The sequence below is a fragment of the Gavia stellata genome, chromosome 16 (assembly GCF_030936135.1).
Source record: "Gavia stellata isolate bGavSte3 chromosome 16, bGavSte3.hap2, whole genome shotgun sequence".
NCBI lineage: Eukaryota > Metazoa > Chordata > Aves > Gaviiformes > Gaviidae > Gavia > Gavia stellata.
The window spans coordinates 503,092-521,108 of NC_082609.1; the positions used below are offsets into that span (position 1 = coordinate 503,092).

Genomic DNA, 18,017 nt, shown 5'->3' on the forward strand with positions numbered 1-18,017 from the left:
AAGGACATTGAAGTCTCGGACCCACATGAAATGTTCTGTGCCTCATTCAATTTTTAGGGTATTGTATGTGTTCTGCAGTGTATTTAGCAATACCATAATTTAGTAATAATATAGAAAAAATGAGTACGTTATGGCTAGATCGTCCATAGAGTAAAGGAAGAAATAATTCATAACAAGTTTTTCCTGGAAGCTCCATATTTGAATTGCAGTTGCACAGTTACAGTATCTGTTGCATTATAGGAGTGATTTGGGAAACAGGAAGATGGTTTGGCTTTGGAAGAGCTGCGTTTGCAATCAAACTCCCGTGCTGATGCCTTAAGTAAGAACAATACTGTTTCTCAGGTGAGACTGCTGTATGGAGGTCTAAACAGGCTTTGCAGTAGCTGCAGAGATGCTGGTAGATGAGACGGCTCGTGTCTGCGGAGGAGCCATCAGCAGCCGCAGGGGATCAGCCCGGCAGCAGCGGGGCCCGTTCCTGCGGCAGGGAGGGCGGCACGGGCCAGCACCAGCAGCGGTTGCGAGCTGCCTCCGCTGCAGCAGTGCGGCCCAAGCCAGCCGAGCTGTCAGTGGGGATGCTCCGCTGGCACAGGAGGCAAAAGCCCGGCCGGCTCTTCGCGAGATGTCGATGCGTCCCCTGAGGCTTCCCGGGCACGGTGGGAGCTTTGTGCGGTGCTGGGCCCTCAGCCTCCTGCACGAAAGGCTGCCCCGTCGGCTTGCTGTTCAGCTCTGTTTAGCGCCGGGGCAAGGATCCTGTGGCTGAAGCATGCCCGCAGAGAGCAGGACGCCCGATTCCCACAGACACACGCTTGGCTTCGGGAGCATTTCTGCAGGACATAGGCGAGATCAGAGCCAGGCCCCTTACCTCCATGCTGGTTTTGGCCAAAGTCAAAACACTGGTAAGGGGAAGGTTTATGTATGGGGAACTGCATGGATGCTGGTACCCCTAGTGGCTCTGAGTACAGAGCAGCGTCTGCCTGGATGGGCGATCACACTGAAAAAGTAATTTTCTTAGTGTTGGGTTCATCCCTGCCCTCACAAACCCTGGCTGGGGGAACAAACGTGGGCGCGCATGCGCTGCCGAGCGGTCGGGTTGCTGAGGCTGCCGGCCGCGTGCTGGGCTCGGAGCCGGTCGCTGTGTCTGAGGCGCCTGCGAATCCAGCTGGAGCCCCGAGAAGCCGCAACACAGACGGTGGGGTTACTGCAGTGCTCGGTGGCATTGCCCCACTCTCGGGGGAACAGCAGGAAATACCTGAAAACATGGTTGAGAAAAGTTATTTCTTACCTAATATATATATCTCGCAGTCTGAACTTGAGAGAAGAGTTCCTACTGATTATTAGCCCTGATAATTGCAATGGTTGTCAGTTATCACTGCTCTCAGAAGAACAGAGTACGAATTGTGAAACCTTGATCATTTAGCACAAAAATGTTTCTTCTTCTGAATGGTTCTGCTGCGATCAAAGATGCTGAGATTTGGTGGTTGCACTTGATGACGTGGAAGCGCCTGGCCCCATTTGGTGCATTTAGAGCTCTGTGCTGACGTGACCTTTCTGTACCGCACGTGCAGCGTGTGCACAGTTACACACAGACACACTTACACGTGCAAAATCTGACACTACCTGAACAAAATCAGAGTAGTTTTGCACTGAAAAAACGTGTCCCGCTAGCTCAGTTGTAGCTATTTGGGTATGTACGAAGGGAGAGCCAAATTTTGGCTCAGAAGGAAACGAGTGAGAAGCACTGGCAGTGGGCACTGGATGGGGTTGCTCAAAAAAGGGGCAAAAGCAGTAAATAGGCAAAGGGAGGCTGTTTTCAGGCCCTGGCGTAAAACACTTAGTAGGGAAAATGTAAAAATGAAGAAAGGCCTGCTAAAATGCCAGAGAAGCTGGTCAGTCTAATTGAAGATCGGAGAGAAAGCACCTGGAGGGCAGCTATTCCCTGAGCCAGGCTGGGCGTGTGGCAGTGCTCGTTACTGGTGTGCTGTTAATCATGTACAGCTTGTACCAGTACCAGTAACAGCGCGTAGCAGGGGTGAAGGCCAAGTAGATCAATTTATCATACGACCTTTGGGAGGCAGAAGTCTTCGCCTACTTTGCATTCGATGAACTGATTCTTCCCTTTTCTGCCCCGAGGTCCTGACCCTTGTTTGCCATCATTTGTGAGGGAGGGGGCTGCAGCTCGCCCTCCATGTGTGACCTGACTTCCCAATTTTCTTGATCTTGGTTTAATCCAGTAAATTATTGGTCTTCCTGAAGTCATGCTAGTTAAGGCTTGTGTGATTGGGACTTCATCCCGGATATGGGTTACAGCTTCCCCAGCTTTCTTACGTGAATTAAAATTGAAAACGTGAGAAACAAAATGACTTAGTGTAGTAAAATCACAGTCAACTCTTTTGGTGTGCTACAGGAGAAGCACAAGGGTACGATTCCAGAGAACGGGCTGGGGGATGCGCAGGGGGCTCAGCGAGCTTGTTAACGTGCGGTGGGATTCACAGACGTTCTCTGGTGACCGTGCAGCAGCCTCGCCTTCTCTCTGCGGATGAAGAGGATGGCCCCGCACAAGGCATTCTCCGGGAGGATGTTCATTTGGAGCATGTTCATCTGCACTGCACATCCCTTGATGGCTGGATGGGAATGGTTTTTGTTGGCCAGCGCAAGCTGGCACCCTTCCCGAGCCTTCCCCAGGCTCCCTGGGCTGTAAACAAGCAGCGTCAGTCTCTCTGGGTACTCAGCTGTATGGCGGGGATAATATTTATCCACCCGCTGTGAAGCGCTTGGGTGTCCGTGGTCCTCTGGAAAGAAAGGTCTCTGGTTCTGGATTGAGCCACCGTCATGCCAGACCAGGTGCTGCTTTGAGAAGGCTTCGGGAGTGTGGGGCAGCACGGCTCCCAGCACGGCAGGGAGAAGCACGGGGCTCCAAGCCCCTGTGCTTGGGAGTGGAGGTTGGAGGTGCTGAGCGAGTGATAAAGCCCCCAAAGGCTGCTGAAGGAGGCCGTTTCTCCAGAGGCCGTGCAGTGTGCTTGGCTGCAGGGTGACTGGTGTAATCATCCAGTTACTGTTGGCGGTGCATTTCCAGTGAAAGGCTTTAATTCCTGATTCAATTCTGGTGCCTGAGGCAAGGACTTGCCCTCCCAGGTTAGGTTCCCCTTGCGTTGCTGGTAGCAGCGTGTGTTTTCATACAGGGGGTACGTGCTGCCCGAGCCCTCCAGCTGGGCGTGCGTGGCAAGTGCAAGGACTGAGGGGTCAGTGATGCCCACGGGTTCGGGGCCATGTCTTAAGGCCCCTGACAGGCAGTCCGTTCTTCCCAATGTGCTGCTGGGCAATGAATGCTGCCAGTCCCACGCTGAACACCCCAGGCAGTCCCACATTCACAGCTCCGGAGGGAAGCCTGGCTTGCAGCTCAGCTCTGGCTTGGAGGAGGCAGCCAGCAGCACCTACACCCTGGTTTCAGCAGGAGCTGGACACCTGAATGTGTGCTGCTCCCTGCGGCAGTGGTGGGGCTTCCCACCAGCCGTGACCACCCAGGGGCACCTGGCCTATGGCGTTTGGTGTGTTCACAAGAAGCTCCGGGTTCCTGTCACGCGGCTTTCCAGTGTGTGCAGCACGGGGGTCTCTGCCCTGGGACAGCCCCTTTCCCTTTGGGGTCATCCCTTAAATACAGGCCAGCCAGCCACCAATCCAATTGGCTGACACCAATTACGTGTGGGATAATAGGAGTGTAATTACCCCATTTTTGCCGCTTAATTAGCTTCTCAGATTTGAAGTGCTTTGTCTACGGGAATCTGTGAGCCGAAGGACTCAGAGCACATTTATAAATGCATTGGGAACTGGACATGATGAGAGAAATTGTACAAGCACTTTAAGTGCTCTCCCTCTCAGAATATTAATTTTATGACATGACCTTCACCCAGATCAAAAATTAGGTGCCGACTTTGGTGCAAGCAGCAGAGTGGTGTCATGCTAGCACTGGTTTCCCTTCCCGCACAGAGATGGGCTTTCAGCTAAATTTGCATACGCTGAAGTTATGCAAGCCTGGTTAGTGCAGATAGTGGAGGCCACTGATTGGGTTGTGTCCTTAGTTTGATAAGTCGACAACTACTCCTCGGAGAAAACTTTTTTCCCACACAAGAAAACAACAACGTGGAGTCAGCTGTGTTTCCAGAGTGACAGTGGCCTGTCAAAAGCCAATACTGGTCTAAGGGATTGCATCACTTTATGAAGTAATGATTGGCACAATGAATGTCATGATTTCTAATTAATTTACATATGCATTAAAATGCACTGTCAAGAAAGATGCTATTTCTCTTTCAAGCATATACACTTAAATATTTATCCCTGTTGCGATCTCCTCTAGGCACAGTTAGGGCCTCTTCCCAGCACCCCCACTCCCACCACGTGCCAGGTTCCGCAGGGAACATCCTCAACGCTCCAAAGCGGTGTCAGCTCCAGTGCTCACCAAAAGCGGTGTGGAGAAACAGCCCTTCTCGCTGTGCTCTCTGATGTTTCCGTTTCCATTAAACACAGACCACGGCACGCGGGGAAGCTGCTCAGCAGCTCTGTCTCCAAAGAGCTGTCTTCCTCCACGTGGCAACAGTGGTCGAAGATGCCGCAGGCTGGGAGCTTGTCCTGCTCCCGGGGAGTGTTTCCCCCTCCCACCTGGAGCAGGAGGATGTTCCACCTGCGTGAAGGGGCAGCACGAGGGCAGCAGCATCAGCCCATGGCCTCAGGCAGCCGTGCTGCCCACATGCCCTGCGGCTGGGGCAGAGCTGAGGGGCCACGGGGATGCATGCTGCCAGCCCTGTCCCCTGAATCGGGGCAGCAGAGCTGTGTGCACGAGCCGTGACCAGAGCTTCCCCGCACAGGCTGACCTCCCGGCATCGTCCAGCAAGTCAGCGTCTCAGTGATGGCGCTGCGCTAACGATCAGTTTATCAATAAAAAAAAATTCTTCAAAGTTTAAAAGAAATGTTGTTATCTAATCATATATTTAACAGTTAAAAAAAAGAGGCTAGTGTTCTAACCCAGACCAGTAATTAGGAAAATAGATTTAGCGCTCATGGATGTGAAGGTAAAATAATTGAGGTGAAGGAAGTTTTGTGCTGAGCATAAAATTGGAGGTTTGATTCAATTATTCTTAACACATTGCTTAGGTCCCACAGAAACCTGTGCACGGGAGCTCTTAAACCTATTCTAATTGAAGCAAAAATCAGTGGAGTGGAAAGTGTCCTGGCTTTTCAAGAGATGTCAAAGTATGTAACATGGTAGACACCTGGGGGTTTGGAAAACAGTGACAGCTACAAGCTGACCTTCGGCGAATTTAATCTGCAAATGGATTCCTGCTTAGGACAGCTAATGCTTTTAGTTATTGCAAAGGTTCGTTCCTGGATTTTAAAAAGCTGAGAATAAATGGATTTCATGATGCAGCTCCTATGCGCGTTGCATAACAAACAGGTGGCTTGTGGATGTATTTAAATGATGCGGTGTATTGAAAAACTTTGCAGGACTTATGAATATGTAATTATAATTCATGCACAATGGTGAGAATGATTTTTCTGGTTAATAAAGGAGAAAGAACTTGGCACTTGTTAAAATGGAAATACACTGAAGACGGAGCCTGCTGGAAAGAAACAGAAGGGGATTGCTGATTTGTGTTTATGTTTCTTAAATAATATTCATAAGCGTTGCAGGGGCTTGTTATTCAGCTGGGCATTGCCTTTTGACTGAGGCTTACCATCTGAGATCTGAAGGGAGGATGTGATACGGTAACGTTTGCTTATTAAAAATCTGTCTTTATTTTTCTTTTCTGGAGTTGGGATTGTTTAATCTAGATTGCTCCTGTGTCTTACATGGTGTACACAAGTACACACCTGCAGGCAAACGCACATCGTAGGCAGAGGTAATCTGATTCCTGGGTGTAGCATTTTGGTTTGGTTTTAACCTTTCTTTTCCTTCTCCCTTTTCCTGCGAGAGGTCCGTACCCTTCCCTTCCCTTTGGAGACAGGAGACTACAAGCACAGAGGTGTCAGTTGACTTGCCCGGAGCCAGCAGCAGCTCTGTGTCCGGCTGTGCCGTGTTCAGGTCTGGTCCCCTGCGCTGTAGCGTGTACAAGGATCTACCAGCAGCACAAAAGTTATTTTTAAAGCATGATGTTACTGCTGTGAGTCTTTCTGGCCCGCAAGAGAGCATCGGTAAATACATCTCTGCACTTTGCCATGAAACCACGGCCAGGTCTTGTGCCTTGTCGCAGTGAGTGAATTCAGACTAACCTGTGGATCTCGCCCACTGCAACCAAGAGCAGCATCAGCCACAAATACAATGTGTTTGCTTAACTTAAACATGTGCCTGGTGATTATAGCAAGGAACTCACATTCCAGAATAATTCAGTGAAGGCTTTGGGCATGGAGACTTCAGGCTCATGCCTGTCTGATGAATGCTTCTGGCTTGTCACATCAGTAATCCCTGTATTAATGAATGGCCTGTGGTGTGATGCGGTTGACTGACAAATCCTTGAAGTTACATGTGTGTGTGAGTAAGTGCCAGACTTCTCCAAGGTGCAGTTTTACAATGCCTTATATCAACCTCCACGTGACAGCATGTCAGAAAACATCCTGGGGAGGCAGGCAGCTGAGAGCCTGGGAATTCACCTTTCCTCACAAGGTCACGACATGGGGCAGAAAGAGCTTGCCCTCTCTCTTGCCTCTGGCCTGAGAGGATCCACATGCTCCTCCAAAAGGCATGCAGCGGTGCTGCGGTGCTGCACCCTGTCCACAAGACGTGCATACTGGATGTACTGGAGTCCTTGAGCCTTCTGGCTCAGAGATGCTATCTCTTGCACTTCCCCTGAAATAAGCAGCTCCCAAGGAGGCAGTGTGATCTCAGCAGAATAATAACGTAGGCTGTAAAATCTTGCACCTTGCCAATGAGATTTTAATTATGATACTACAGTCAGGAGAGGAAATGGAGCTGCAGCGCACCACTGTATTTACAATGTTATCCAGCATCTTTGTCCTTTCCCTCTGCATCCCTTATTTCCCCGCTGGTCCCAGTAACAATAACGCTCCCTGCTGATGCGGCACTGGGCTTCAAGACAGCTCTTGTTGAGCTCCACGGTTCCTGCGGCTGATCCCAGCCTTGCGCCACGAGAGGCTCGAGAGGCAGTGGGCTCACTGCGCTGGCAGGTGGGCACGGAGCACAGAGGGGCTGTGGGGCCTGTGCCCGTGTGTGCTCGGCTCCCCTGCTGTACCCAGCCAGTGCCCAGCACCAGTGATGATGCTGGACAGAGCGAGGGTTCTGCCGCTACCAAGCGTGCTGCTGAGGCGGGTCTGGATGGCAGGGCAGGGGTGCACCGTGGGGTGCAAGCCCAGGTCGGACCCCAGGCTGTGTCTGTGTGCCCATTTCCCTTCAGCAGCCATCTGGGTGGAGGAGACTGTGGGGCCGAGGGAACACTGCCGGTTGGTTGTGGCACTGGCGTGAAAGCATGGAGTCGTGCCCGTCCCCCCCACTGCTGCCCAAGGTGCACACTGCTGCCTGGCTGGGGATGTCTTGTGTCCTGACACAGCGGTTGGGTTTTACCTCCCAACTTCAGGTGCAAGAGCTCACAGAAGGGGAGTTGGGGGAACTTGCCACCCGTGAGTTTCTTCCCTGTATCTGCCGGTGGCTCAGTCAGTGCCAAGGGTTATTTCTTCCTGGACTATATCAAGACACAAAACCCTCCCAAAGAGTAACTGTTTCCCTTTGGTGTGCACCAGATGACACGTCCAGAATACAGCCTGTCCTTTCAGAGATGTGCCCTGAAAAGGAAAGCCCTCCCTTCCCCCATAGCCCCTGTGCTCGTGCTCTTCCTTGGATGCCACAGATCCCCCTGCCTGCACTGACCTTCACAGCCATAAGCCACCGAGCATCCCCACGCCCTTCCACAGATGAGACGGGGCGAGCCTGGGCGAGGCACCCATGGGCACACACCTCCTTATCGCTGCTGGCATGGCTACCCCCATAGCCCTTGCTGCATCCCCTGTCCCAGGACACCCGGCGTTTACATGCTGTGGCTCTTTCTCTGCCAAAAAAGGGCCTGGTGTCAGACCCCGGCTGTGTTCTTGTCTTTGGGGCGGGCGGGTCAGGGAGCAGCACTCTTTCGGGCAGGAGCTTCCCCGGGGACAAGGGGTGTACCCCAGAGGCAGGGGTGTCCCCGGGCAGGAGCATCCCCCGAAGAGGAGCATCCCCCGGGCAGGAACATCCCCCGGGCTGGAGCATCCCCCGGGCTGGAGCATCCCCCGGGGCAGGGGCAGCGCCGCGCTCCGCCCGCCCGGGACGCGCCGTGCCCGACGGGGCGGGCGGAGCGCGTCGGCGGCGCCGTGCCGTGCCGAGCCGTGCCGAGCCGTGCCGAGCCGTGCCGAGCCGTGCCGTGCCGTATGGGAGGAGCCAGCGGGCTCCGCCGCCCCTGCGCCCCCCCACCGCCGCCGCATTTCGCGGCCGGCCGCCGCGGAGCAGGGCGCGGGGGGGGATGATGGATCCGCGGCTGCGGCTGCTGACGCCCCGCGCCCGCCAGCCCGCCGTCAATGGAGGAGGACGTTGAGACCCGCAAGATCAGCAGCAGTTTCCTGCGAGACCACAGCTATGCCACGGAAGGTGAGCGAGTGCCGCGGGGGCGGCGGCAGCCGCCTCTGCCCGCCCGCAGCAGGTGGGGGCCGCCCCGCGCCAGCCCCCGGCCGCCGCCGGCCCCGGCATCCGCCCGCATCGCCCCGCATCTTCTTCCCCCGCGGCTCCCCGCGCCCCCGGCCGCGCTGGCGGGGCCGCTGCTGCAGCCGGGGCCGCTGCTGGAGCCGGGGCCGGGCACCGCTCCCCGCCGGCCGGGCCGGGCCGGGCAGCGCCGCGGCGGCGGGTGCCGGGGGCGGCGCGGGGGTGCCGGGGGGTCCGTGCGGGCTGCGCCGCGCGCCTCACCCGCTCCGGTGACTCAGCAGCGCCGGACCCGCGGGATTCCCACGGCCTCCCGCCGGGGTGCGCTCCCCCGAGCCGGGCTGGCGGGGTCCGGCCCCGCGCGCGCAGGCTGGAGCCGCCGCGCTCAGCCGGGCTGGCCCCTCGGCCGGCGCGGGGCAGCCGCTCGGCGCCCGGCTCGGCGCTGCCGCGGCCGGGCCGGAGAACCGAGAGCCGCCCGCAGCAGCGCTCTGGACGCCGCCCCGCGCCCCCGGGGCGCCCGGAGCCCCGCGCCTCCCGCCCGGGGAGCCGAAGCGGCCCGGGGCCGAGCCCCGCAGCCCCGCCCGGCCCCGCCGGGGAGCCGAGCGCCCTCGCCCCGCGCTGGGCTCCTCCGACGCCCGGGGCGGCCGGCGGCAGCGGGGAGAGCCCAGGCCCCTCGGCCGCCCCGTCCCCGCCGGAGCGGGGCCGCTGCCGCTGCCCTCCAGGGCCGGGCGCCGCCGGTGGCTGCTGCGCTCCCTGGGAGCTGGAGGGATGCGGGCGGCCGCGGTTTCAAAATAGGCTCCATTACCTCGCGACGGCGTTAGTGGCTTCCGCAGGTAGCCTGTGACGGTAGCTGTGTTGGTGAGGTTAGGAAATACGGCAGATACTAGTGCAATTCTTGTGACAGAAATGAAATAGTTGTCTCAGGGCTATTTTGCCTACAAGCCTCTGCAGGAAGAAATACGTATTCCGAGTTGTGTGTTGCAGAGGCGAGGAGATGCCAAAACTGTTAGACACGCATAATGTCACAGCCCCGGCTAAGCTTACGGGTGCGTTTGGACACGATTTCCCATAATGGCTCGGGGAGCGGAGGAGACGGTGTGGCCATATTCAGTTCAGGCGTCGGAAAGTGAGCTGCAGGCTGCACATGACGCTGCAGCCTGCCACAAAGAGGCAGGCTGCACCACGGAGGTGGAGAAGGAGGGACGGGGACAGAGCAGCCGCTGCCGCTGCTGTCCTTCCTGACAGCCGAGGGGCTCTTGACTTCACATCAGCTCCGTCACAACCTCCCCTTGCTCCCTTACCTCGGGAGGAAAATACAGCTGCTCTAAAGCAAAACCAAATCCCCCCCATCCCTCTCAGTAGCACTGACCCCTGGCATGAAACTTCAAGAGAGACTCCACACCAGAGAGCCTGAATAGGCTTATTAACAGCTTAATTAGTAGCCAAAGAGGCTTTCCCTGATCGTTTGTTTCTAAGGCTCTAGAGGAAGCCAACATAGGACCAGACTTCGGGAATTTTATGACTCCAGCACATGGCTAAAGGAGGGTTTATCTAGCGGGAAAATCTTCAGCTTAATATAGTAATGGAAAGCTTTGGATACCCGGTGAGCCACAGAAAATGATCGTATGCAAGTTCGTATTGCTTGTGTGTAGCTGAAACCTAAGTGCTCAACGTAGACAACCCCCGGAGGCAGGGGAGGTGACGCCCGGTGCATCCCTGGCTCCGCTGCTCCCTTCGGCATATCTCACGCCGTGGGGCTGGGTGGCAGGTGGACACAGGGCTGGGTGGCAGGTGGACACGGGGAGGCCATGCTGGCTTCTTCACAGCCGGTTTGCCAGCATGGGGGTGGAGGGATGTTTCTGCTGGGAGGGATGGTGCAAGGTGCTTCCCGGAGGGTGGTGCGTCCAGGATGGGGCTGAGCTCCAGTACTTCCCAGTCACCTGGCTCGCATCGCCTTGTGCTGTGGTCCATGGAAGGATGAATTTGCCGTTGCTGCATTATAAAGGCAGCTGCAGCAGCCAGCAAATAGAAAATGGGAAGGTAGCTGCTCTGTCATGACCTGCTGAGAACTCGGTTTTCCTGGTCGGGAAGGATGGAGGGTTGAGATGAGCCTGCAGTGATTTCAGCCGGTGACACCAGGAGGTCTGGGGATTTTCCACTCTGAGGTTTCAGCGGTAAGATTGAGTCCACCTAGTAATCTGTGGTGAATTTCCCCGAGCTGTAAGCTGCCTTTTTCAGAAGAGCCTTGTGTGTCATACTAGAAAACTATAGCAAACCTCTCCATAGAAATGAAATAGCCAGGAGTGTTTGTGCAGTGGGTAACCGACTAAGCCAGGGTGATCCCCGTTGCTGTGGCGGGGCTGGAGGAGGTACATGAGAGTGTTTAATGGCTGCGTATCAGCTGGGAGTTTCTCTTCACCTCATGCTGTTTAGGACTTCTGATTCTCCATGCAGTTGTTCTGCTAGAGGAAGGCTGAATGTACTTTGAAATGGTTGATCTTGCTCGTGTGGAAAAAAATTAAGGACAATAATTCAGTTTTATTTTTTCTACATGTGAAAGCAGCATATGCCTAAAACGGTGTGGTTGGTAACCTGTCTTCTGTTTAAAAAAAAATCCTTCCAGATCCTGTTCAGCAGGCTTTGGAAATGAAGGTCTCTGGTTTGTCAACTGAGGGAACAAATGGGGTTATGTAATGTGGTTTAGGGAAGTGGTGGTGTCACTTAAATAGGTCTGGTATTTTTATGCAAATGCCGGGTGAGGATGGTATTGCAGAAGCACACACTTGAATGCCTTCTTCTTGTGCGGTGCTCCGAAGTACTGCTAATGAAGGAAGTGCAGCCATTGTGCTAATTCGACCTCAGTTGCCAGAGAATGTTAAGTTGCTGAGATGCAGCGCACATCCCCGGGGGTGGTGTCATAGAGTTCACCCCAGCGCAAGGAGCCGGGGGAGCAGGTTCCAGGGCGATGCCAGCGAGGTTGTTCACTGGCTCAGACCTTACTGCACTGCCCCAGAATGCCAGGTCTCACATGAAAAATGTTCGGAAAATATGCTTGGTTTGTTCTGCTGCATAAATCCATCTTCATTCACAATTCTGCCGAGCCCCCAGTCAAAAGTAGGACAAATTGAGACTATTTGAATACAAACAAACCATTTGAGTAGCTTCCACTTTTAGATGTGCCCTTCACCACCCCCAAAGTTGGCCCATTTCCAGTAGCTTGCCCCAAAACAACCATCTCCTAAAGTCTTCAAGCTGTGGGTGTGACTTTTTTTGTGTAGCATTGCTGTCCACCTGGCAAGTCTCTTGAGTCCTCTTGGTGGCTTATGGTTGGGTAAATACAAACCAAGGAGGAATGGTATGAACGCCCTTTTCCATGCTCCCTGCCCTGATGAATGACAGTCATGACCAAGCCCATGTGCTCAGCAGGTTCGGGTGGGACAGGAGCGGTGGCCGTCATGGCTCAGCCCAGTGGGACAGTGCCTAATGAACGAGGGTGTTTCACGTCCGTAGACACCCGCTCCATTGCAGGGCAGGGTCTGAGAGAGAGGAGGGATACTGAGCGCCCTGCTAGCCCCGGGGAGGTGGGTCCCTCCTGGGGCAGGTGGGTATGACAGCAGGGCTGGCTTGGGGCTGGGGCCAGGCTGGCGCTGCCTGTCCACCACCTGTGAGCTTGGCCGCGAGCACAGCCGCTGTGCACGTCCCCCCTTGGCAGGGACGGGATTCTCCTCTCCAACTCTGTCCCTACACCCTTCTGGTGCTGCAGGATGTCCTGGGCTTCACAGAATCACAGAATCACTAAGGTTGGAAAAGACCTGTAAGATCATCAAGTCCAACCATCAACTAACACCACCATGCCCACTAAACCATGTCCCACAATGCCTCGTCCACACGTTCCTTGAACAGAAAGCCGGCAGAGCTGGGCCCTGCAATAGCCACGGTTGGGTGACCGTTTTGCATGGAGACATAAACCTTCTCGCCGGTTTGGTACAATGGACAGGGAAATCTCACCAGGCGTGACGGGTGCCCTGCACCCCAGGCGCCATGGAGCTGCTCCAGGGAGGGCTGCTCCCGCCCTGTGGCAGACACCAGGAGGGGCTTCTGGGTGGGGTGTGCATTTCGGGGTGTGTGCTTCAGCTGTAAAGGTAGTGCAAATGTCTCCAGGCCTGGCGATGGTGATGGCTGTAGGGGATACAGGCATGGGTGCTTCCCTGGCATCCATGGTTCCCAGCAAAGTACTTGGAGGAGGAGCGGTGGCCTTGCCTGTGGCTGCTCAGGGTTGGGGGGGTGGCCCACAGCCAGGTGGTTGTGCTGTTGGAGGAGAACCCTTGGGAGGACCCTCGTCCCATGGCCATGGTATGGGCCTGCTGTGGGGCCAGGTGTGTCCTGGGGCCATCCTGGACCCCCTCAGTGAGGTGTCCCTGTCTCCTGCCAGCTCTGCCAAGGGAGCATCTCCCCCACGGGACGTGGGGCTCACCCCGCCGGCACTGCGTGGCCTTGGGGACGCGCCGGCTGCCGCTGGGCAGGAAGGCCATGACGCCCTGCAGCCTTTCCCCAGCCACCGCTTGGCTGCTCCCCATGTGCCCCTTTTCCTGGGGCACCGGCTGATGCCCCAGCAAGTCTTTTATCTCCTTGAGGAGCGTTTCCCAAACTGAACAGATTTTGGTGTTGAGAAATCTATCATTAAGCCTTCATTTCCCTTTCCTAGTTTAATCTTGTTACTTCCAGCTGTAACCCCCTTGCCTCTCTCAGTCATTCCCATCCTGCCTTTATCCCTGCCCTGCCGTCGTGCTGCTGGAAGGAGCCCTGATGCCAGTCCCCCTCCGCCCCGAAACCGGGGACATGGCTGTGCGAGTCCCCCTCACCAGCACCTCGACAGGGCCTTTGGGTACCTGGGAGCCATCAGATGCATAAGCAGCCTCCATGTATGGCAGAGGACAAGATCAGGCTCTTTTGTTATCTTTTGGGGAGAGAAGCAATCCATGCGATTAAAACCTGACCAGTTGGTCACCAGTTTCCTTGGGTGTGCGTCCCCGGGGGCTTTCCCATCCCTCCCTCCGCCTGCCCTGGGGGTCAGGGCTGGGCTGTGCGGCTCCGCAGCCCTTCCAGGCCTTCTGCGGGGAGCACGATCCTGCCTCGTCCTTACACGGGCAGAGTTTCAGAAAAAGCCTGGGGCTGTACGTAACCTACAGTTTAGGTTGTGCTGTGCTGGGTCCATAAAAGCTTTTTCACTTTCCCGGTCAGTTTGCTAAGAGCTCTTGGTGGCAGCAACAGTGACTTTTTTTAAAATCTGTGTGTACTTCCCAGGAAAGCATGAAGTGATGTGTTTTCCTCCCATGCTGGGTTTGGGGTGAGAGCTGTCGGGTATTTTTGTTGTTGCGAATGATGTGAGTTGCTGTTTGGGGATCATCTGGATTGGGATTTAATTAATCCGTGAGCCTCCTTGAAGTTATTGTTTTATCACATAAGTACTTTGATTACGAAACACAGTCCCATCCTTTATGCTTTTTATTTATATACATGTACTATGTTTAGACCTCCCTTCCTCCCCCTGAGCCTGTGCTCCAGCCGCATCGGAAGGACCCACGGACACATCTCCTTCTGTCTAATCCAGGGATCACTGCAAGGAGAGCAGTGTAAAACTCAGCTGTTTGTAGTGCACTGCGTCAAAGCCGACTTGGGGATACTTTAATCCAGGCATTAATGACAGAATAGATGTGCCTGGGGACTCTGTAATCTAGGGATTACTGAGAGGACCGGGAGCAGGTAATGATGCGACTCCAACCCACTGCAGATGGGCCGTGAGAGCACCCATTTGCTGGTGATGGCATCTGCGGGGCTCGCACCCGTCTGCACGGGACGGGGCTCGGCGTCTCCCCTTTCCTGTCTCCGTGTGAGGACCAGGTCAGGACCTGTTCCTGCTTTGACGCTGGGGAATGCCAGGTTGCTCCCAGCAGGCACCAAGAGCAACGTGGAGTGGTCTGGCCTTAAAACCCAGCGTTGCCCCAGTCCCTGTTTCTGTAGGGGTCCGTCTGCTCTGGGGACCCGCTGCATCAGGTCGAAACCCAGCACCAGCCTTTCCCTCAAGCCCGGGGCCCTGGGCCACGCTGTGGGTGCTTGCACGGCGAGCCTCGGGGTGCCAGCACAGGACAGCCCAATCCTCAGGTTTCCAAATGGGATTATGGGACTCGGTGAAGTGGTGGTGGAGGTCCTAGGGGTAACACAGTAGCTTTTCCCATTCACCTCCCATCCTGTCCCCTCTGTGCCTGCCTACTTCCATTTTGTGCCTCCGCTTGGACGTGTTTGCTCCTCAGCCAGCTCCCGTGGTGATGCCTGGTCTCTACAGACCACTGGTGTCTCATCAGAGGGCTTGTTGGGTGCTTGGGGTAATTCTGGGTCAGAGCGACTTTGTGCTTGTGCTGCCAGCTGCGAGGAGGCTGGCAGGTGATGCAAAGCGTTTTGCGCTCCTGCTCTGTCCTGCAGCCATTGACATGTGCGTGGGGCTGCGTGTCGTGGCAGGGGTCTCCCTTGGGCCATGCGGGGCACAGGCACAGGGAGCTCCAGGGGGGAAACTTCGGAAGGTCCGGCGGAGCAGCGGTCATGTGAAGGAGAGCAGACTTGGGAAGCTTTCCCATGGGATAGTCAACCCTTGTGATTTTTTTAGCATCTGCAGGAAGAGACTGGACAAGGTCATGAAAGCTGTCAAGGCTGACTAAAACACAGAGGGACCACCTCTGGCTCAGGAGGCCCCTGAGCTGAGTGTTGTTAAAGGGTGGGAGAATATTAGTGGAAACACATTACGTGGTTGCCCTGTTTGTGTGCATCTCCTGCTGTCCGCTCTAGACAGGATTCTGGGCTGGATGTGCTTTTGATTTGACCCAGTCTGGCCTGGCTCCTGAGCAAGGTTCTTGTGGCCGCTTGCGTGAGCAAGAGTCTGCAGGGCTCTGCCAAACCCCTAACGCCTCCTCCCCGAAGAGCTGGCGAGATCCTGTGCCTGGGAAATCAGCAGGCAATAGGGCTTAATGGCAAATGCCGTGGCAGACCAGGTAATCATCAGCTACCTTAAACTCTGGGAGTTAGAGCAGAGGCGTGCCCCTGCCAGGCGGCCTGGTGGTGGTTGGCTGTGAGAATAAAGGCTCGTGGAAGAGGTCCTTTGAGAGTGTAAGTCCCAGTTGCTGGGGTTGCTGGAAATGCCGATGGTGTGGGCTGGTGACTCCCGTAACCGCCGTGAGAGGTGTGTGCCGGCTCATGCAGAGGTGAGACCCGCAGAGCCGCACACACGTAGCAGAGCTGAGGCGTGTTGACGTGGCAGGATGCTGATCAGGCAGGTTAAAAATAGCAGCTGCTCCCTGCTCCTGCTCCTCCCGATCTCGGCTGTGCGGCTGCGACAGGGAGCTGGAAGCACTTAGGCTGATGTGCTGAGCAGGCACAAAGCCCCAGCTGCAGTCGAGGCCGACGCAGAGCTCGGGTACCTCAGGGAGCGTGCCGGGCAGTGCCGTGCAGGCACCTGCCGCCATGGGGCTGGAGCGGGGGGCTGGGGCACCCAGCGGTAGCGGAGCTGCTGCATGGCAGGTCTGTCTGGAGATGGTGGGTAAACACCAAAACACCCACTGACTTCCCGTCTCAGCATCTCTGTGTAGTGCTGTTGTAACTCCCAGATACCCGGTGGCCCTGTGCAGTGGCAGCTGAGCTCCTCACAGCCCTCCCGAAGTCCCCGTGAGTTAGGGGACTGGCGGCTGCTGTGCCCTGGAGCTGGGGAACTGGGGCAGAGCAAACCTGTGACTGGCCAGGGCACAACACGCTGGGCCCCAGTGCTCCTGGAAGGGGTGAGGTACAACTGTGGCCATCCTGCCCCAGCGCCTGGGCACTGGTGCCCAGATGTGGAGACGCTCAGCGCGTTGTTCGTACGTTGTCAGAAATGCTGTGCACAGCTTGCATCCCTGCCGCCCACCCCAATAAAGGCGTAATTGAGCCGTTAGATTCAATGTCTCCATTCAGAGCAGTTGTTCCAGCACCAGTTGTTATTTTTCTCCTGATGCATTGTGAGCCTGATTTCTTGAGGGGAAACATTTGAAGGGTCTTTGATTGAGCGGTTTTGTTCTCCCACAGCAGCTGCAGTCATGGACGGAGCGGGGAATGGTACTGCTCCTCTTGCACCGTGCCGCTGGCCTTTAAATCGCTCCGTAAGCGCAGGCACAAATTAGCGGGACCTCGCTCAGTGTGGCAGTGAGCGAAGGGAGTCCTGGGTGCTGTTGTCGTCCTTGACATCCTTGTGTCGTTCCCCATCAGGTTTGCAGTTGCATCCAGCAGTTAACTGAGTCGGGATGACTTTTTGCTTTGCCCCCGACAATCGAATACGGCAGATGGCTCCTGACCCGAACGAGCTGCAGCCCCTCTGCCTGCTGGGCACAGCGTGGGCGAGCAGAGTAAGGAGGCAGACGGGTGAAACAATCTGAGGTAGCACCCTTCGTGATAGCTTTGCCTTTTTGTTGAGGCTTTTCTATAACCTGCGTGTTTTCCATGAACAGTGCAGACTTTACGCCTTCCCTGTGTCAAGCTCAAGCTTGTCCTAAGCTCTTTGGTCCTCTGAATCCGTCCGGTGGCATGGTGTTGCCTGGGCAGGGCTGGCCCATCTCAGGCCTGGGTTTCTGTCACGAGTGCTCATGCTGGCTGGCGGAGGAGCACGTTGCCTGTCCCTGCTCGCGCTGGAGGGTGCCCCAGGAAGTTGCCGGTGCCTCGTCTTGGGGATGGAGGCTCTGCTGAATTTGTGAGAGGAGCCACTTGGTCCCTGCCCGGAGCCCAGCTGGGTGCGTGTGAAGGAAACCCCAAAGCAGCCACCCCTCCTCGGCGTTGTACCTCCTCCGGGTCAGCGTGAGACCTCCCAAGAGTTTGGAGGTGGAGCAGCCCTCGGGCAGGAATACAGCTGCCTGCTGAGGGGTGGCCCGCGATACTTCTGTTAGCTTTTAGTGTGCAGCCAAAGCCAGCGACAACTGCCAGGAGGGATGGACGGGGCTGCGACCCCCAGGCTGTTTCTGCGAGGGAGGTGACGCTTGGGAGTGGAAAGCGCAGCCCTCCCTGGCACAGCAGGTCCCAGGACCAGGCAGGTGGCTGTGTGATTTGTGTGGTTTTTCTGTTTTGGTTTGTTTTTCAGTCTTCAACTGCTTAAGCCTCCTGAAATCAAGCTCTTGTCGCGCCTTCAGCTCACTTTGTTTCGGGGGTCAGCTTACAAAGGAGGTTGTAGTACTTGAGGTGCGATATGTACCTTGGGAAGAAAGAAGAAGGGCAAACAGGTGAGGAGCTTTTTATTGCAACCTCGTGGGGGGCTGCAGGAATCACAGGAGTCCAGGCAGCA

The 18,017-nt window shown here is 55.8% G+C and overlaps 1 protein-coding gene across 3 annotated transcripts in view; it reads left to right on the forward strand.

Annotated features, from left to right (window-relative positions):
- PPP2R2B (protein phosphatase 2 regulatory subunit Bbeta) overlaps positions 1-18,017 on the forward strand; it is a 113,178-nt gene that overhangs the window by 32,645 nt on the left and 62,516 nt on the right. Inside the window, exon 1 of one of the 3 annotated variants that reach the window (XM_059825183.1) lies at positions 8,551-8,620. The exons of the other annotated variants lie outside the window; for them this stretch is intronic. Within the exon in view, the coding sequence (XP_059681166.1) occupies positions 8,551-8,620 (70 nt within the window). Of the gene's footprint in view, positions 1-8,550; positions 8,621-18,017 lie in introns of those variants that run through there. 3 annotated transcript variants of the gene reach the window in all.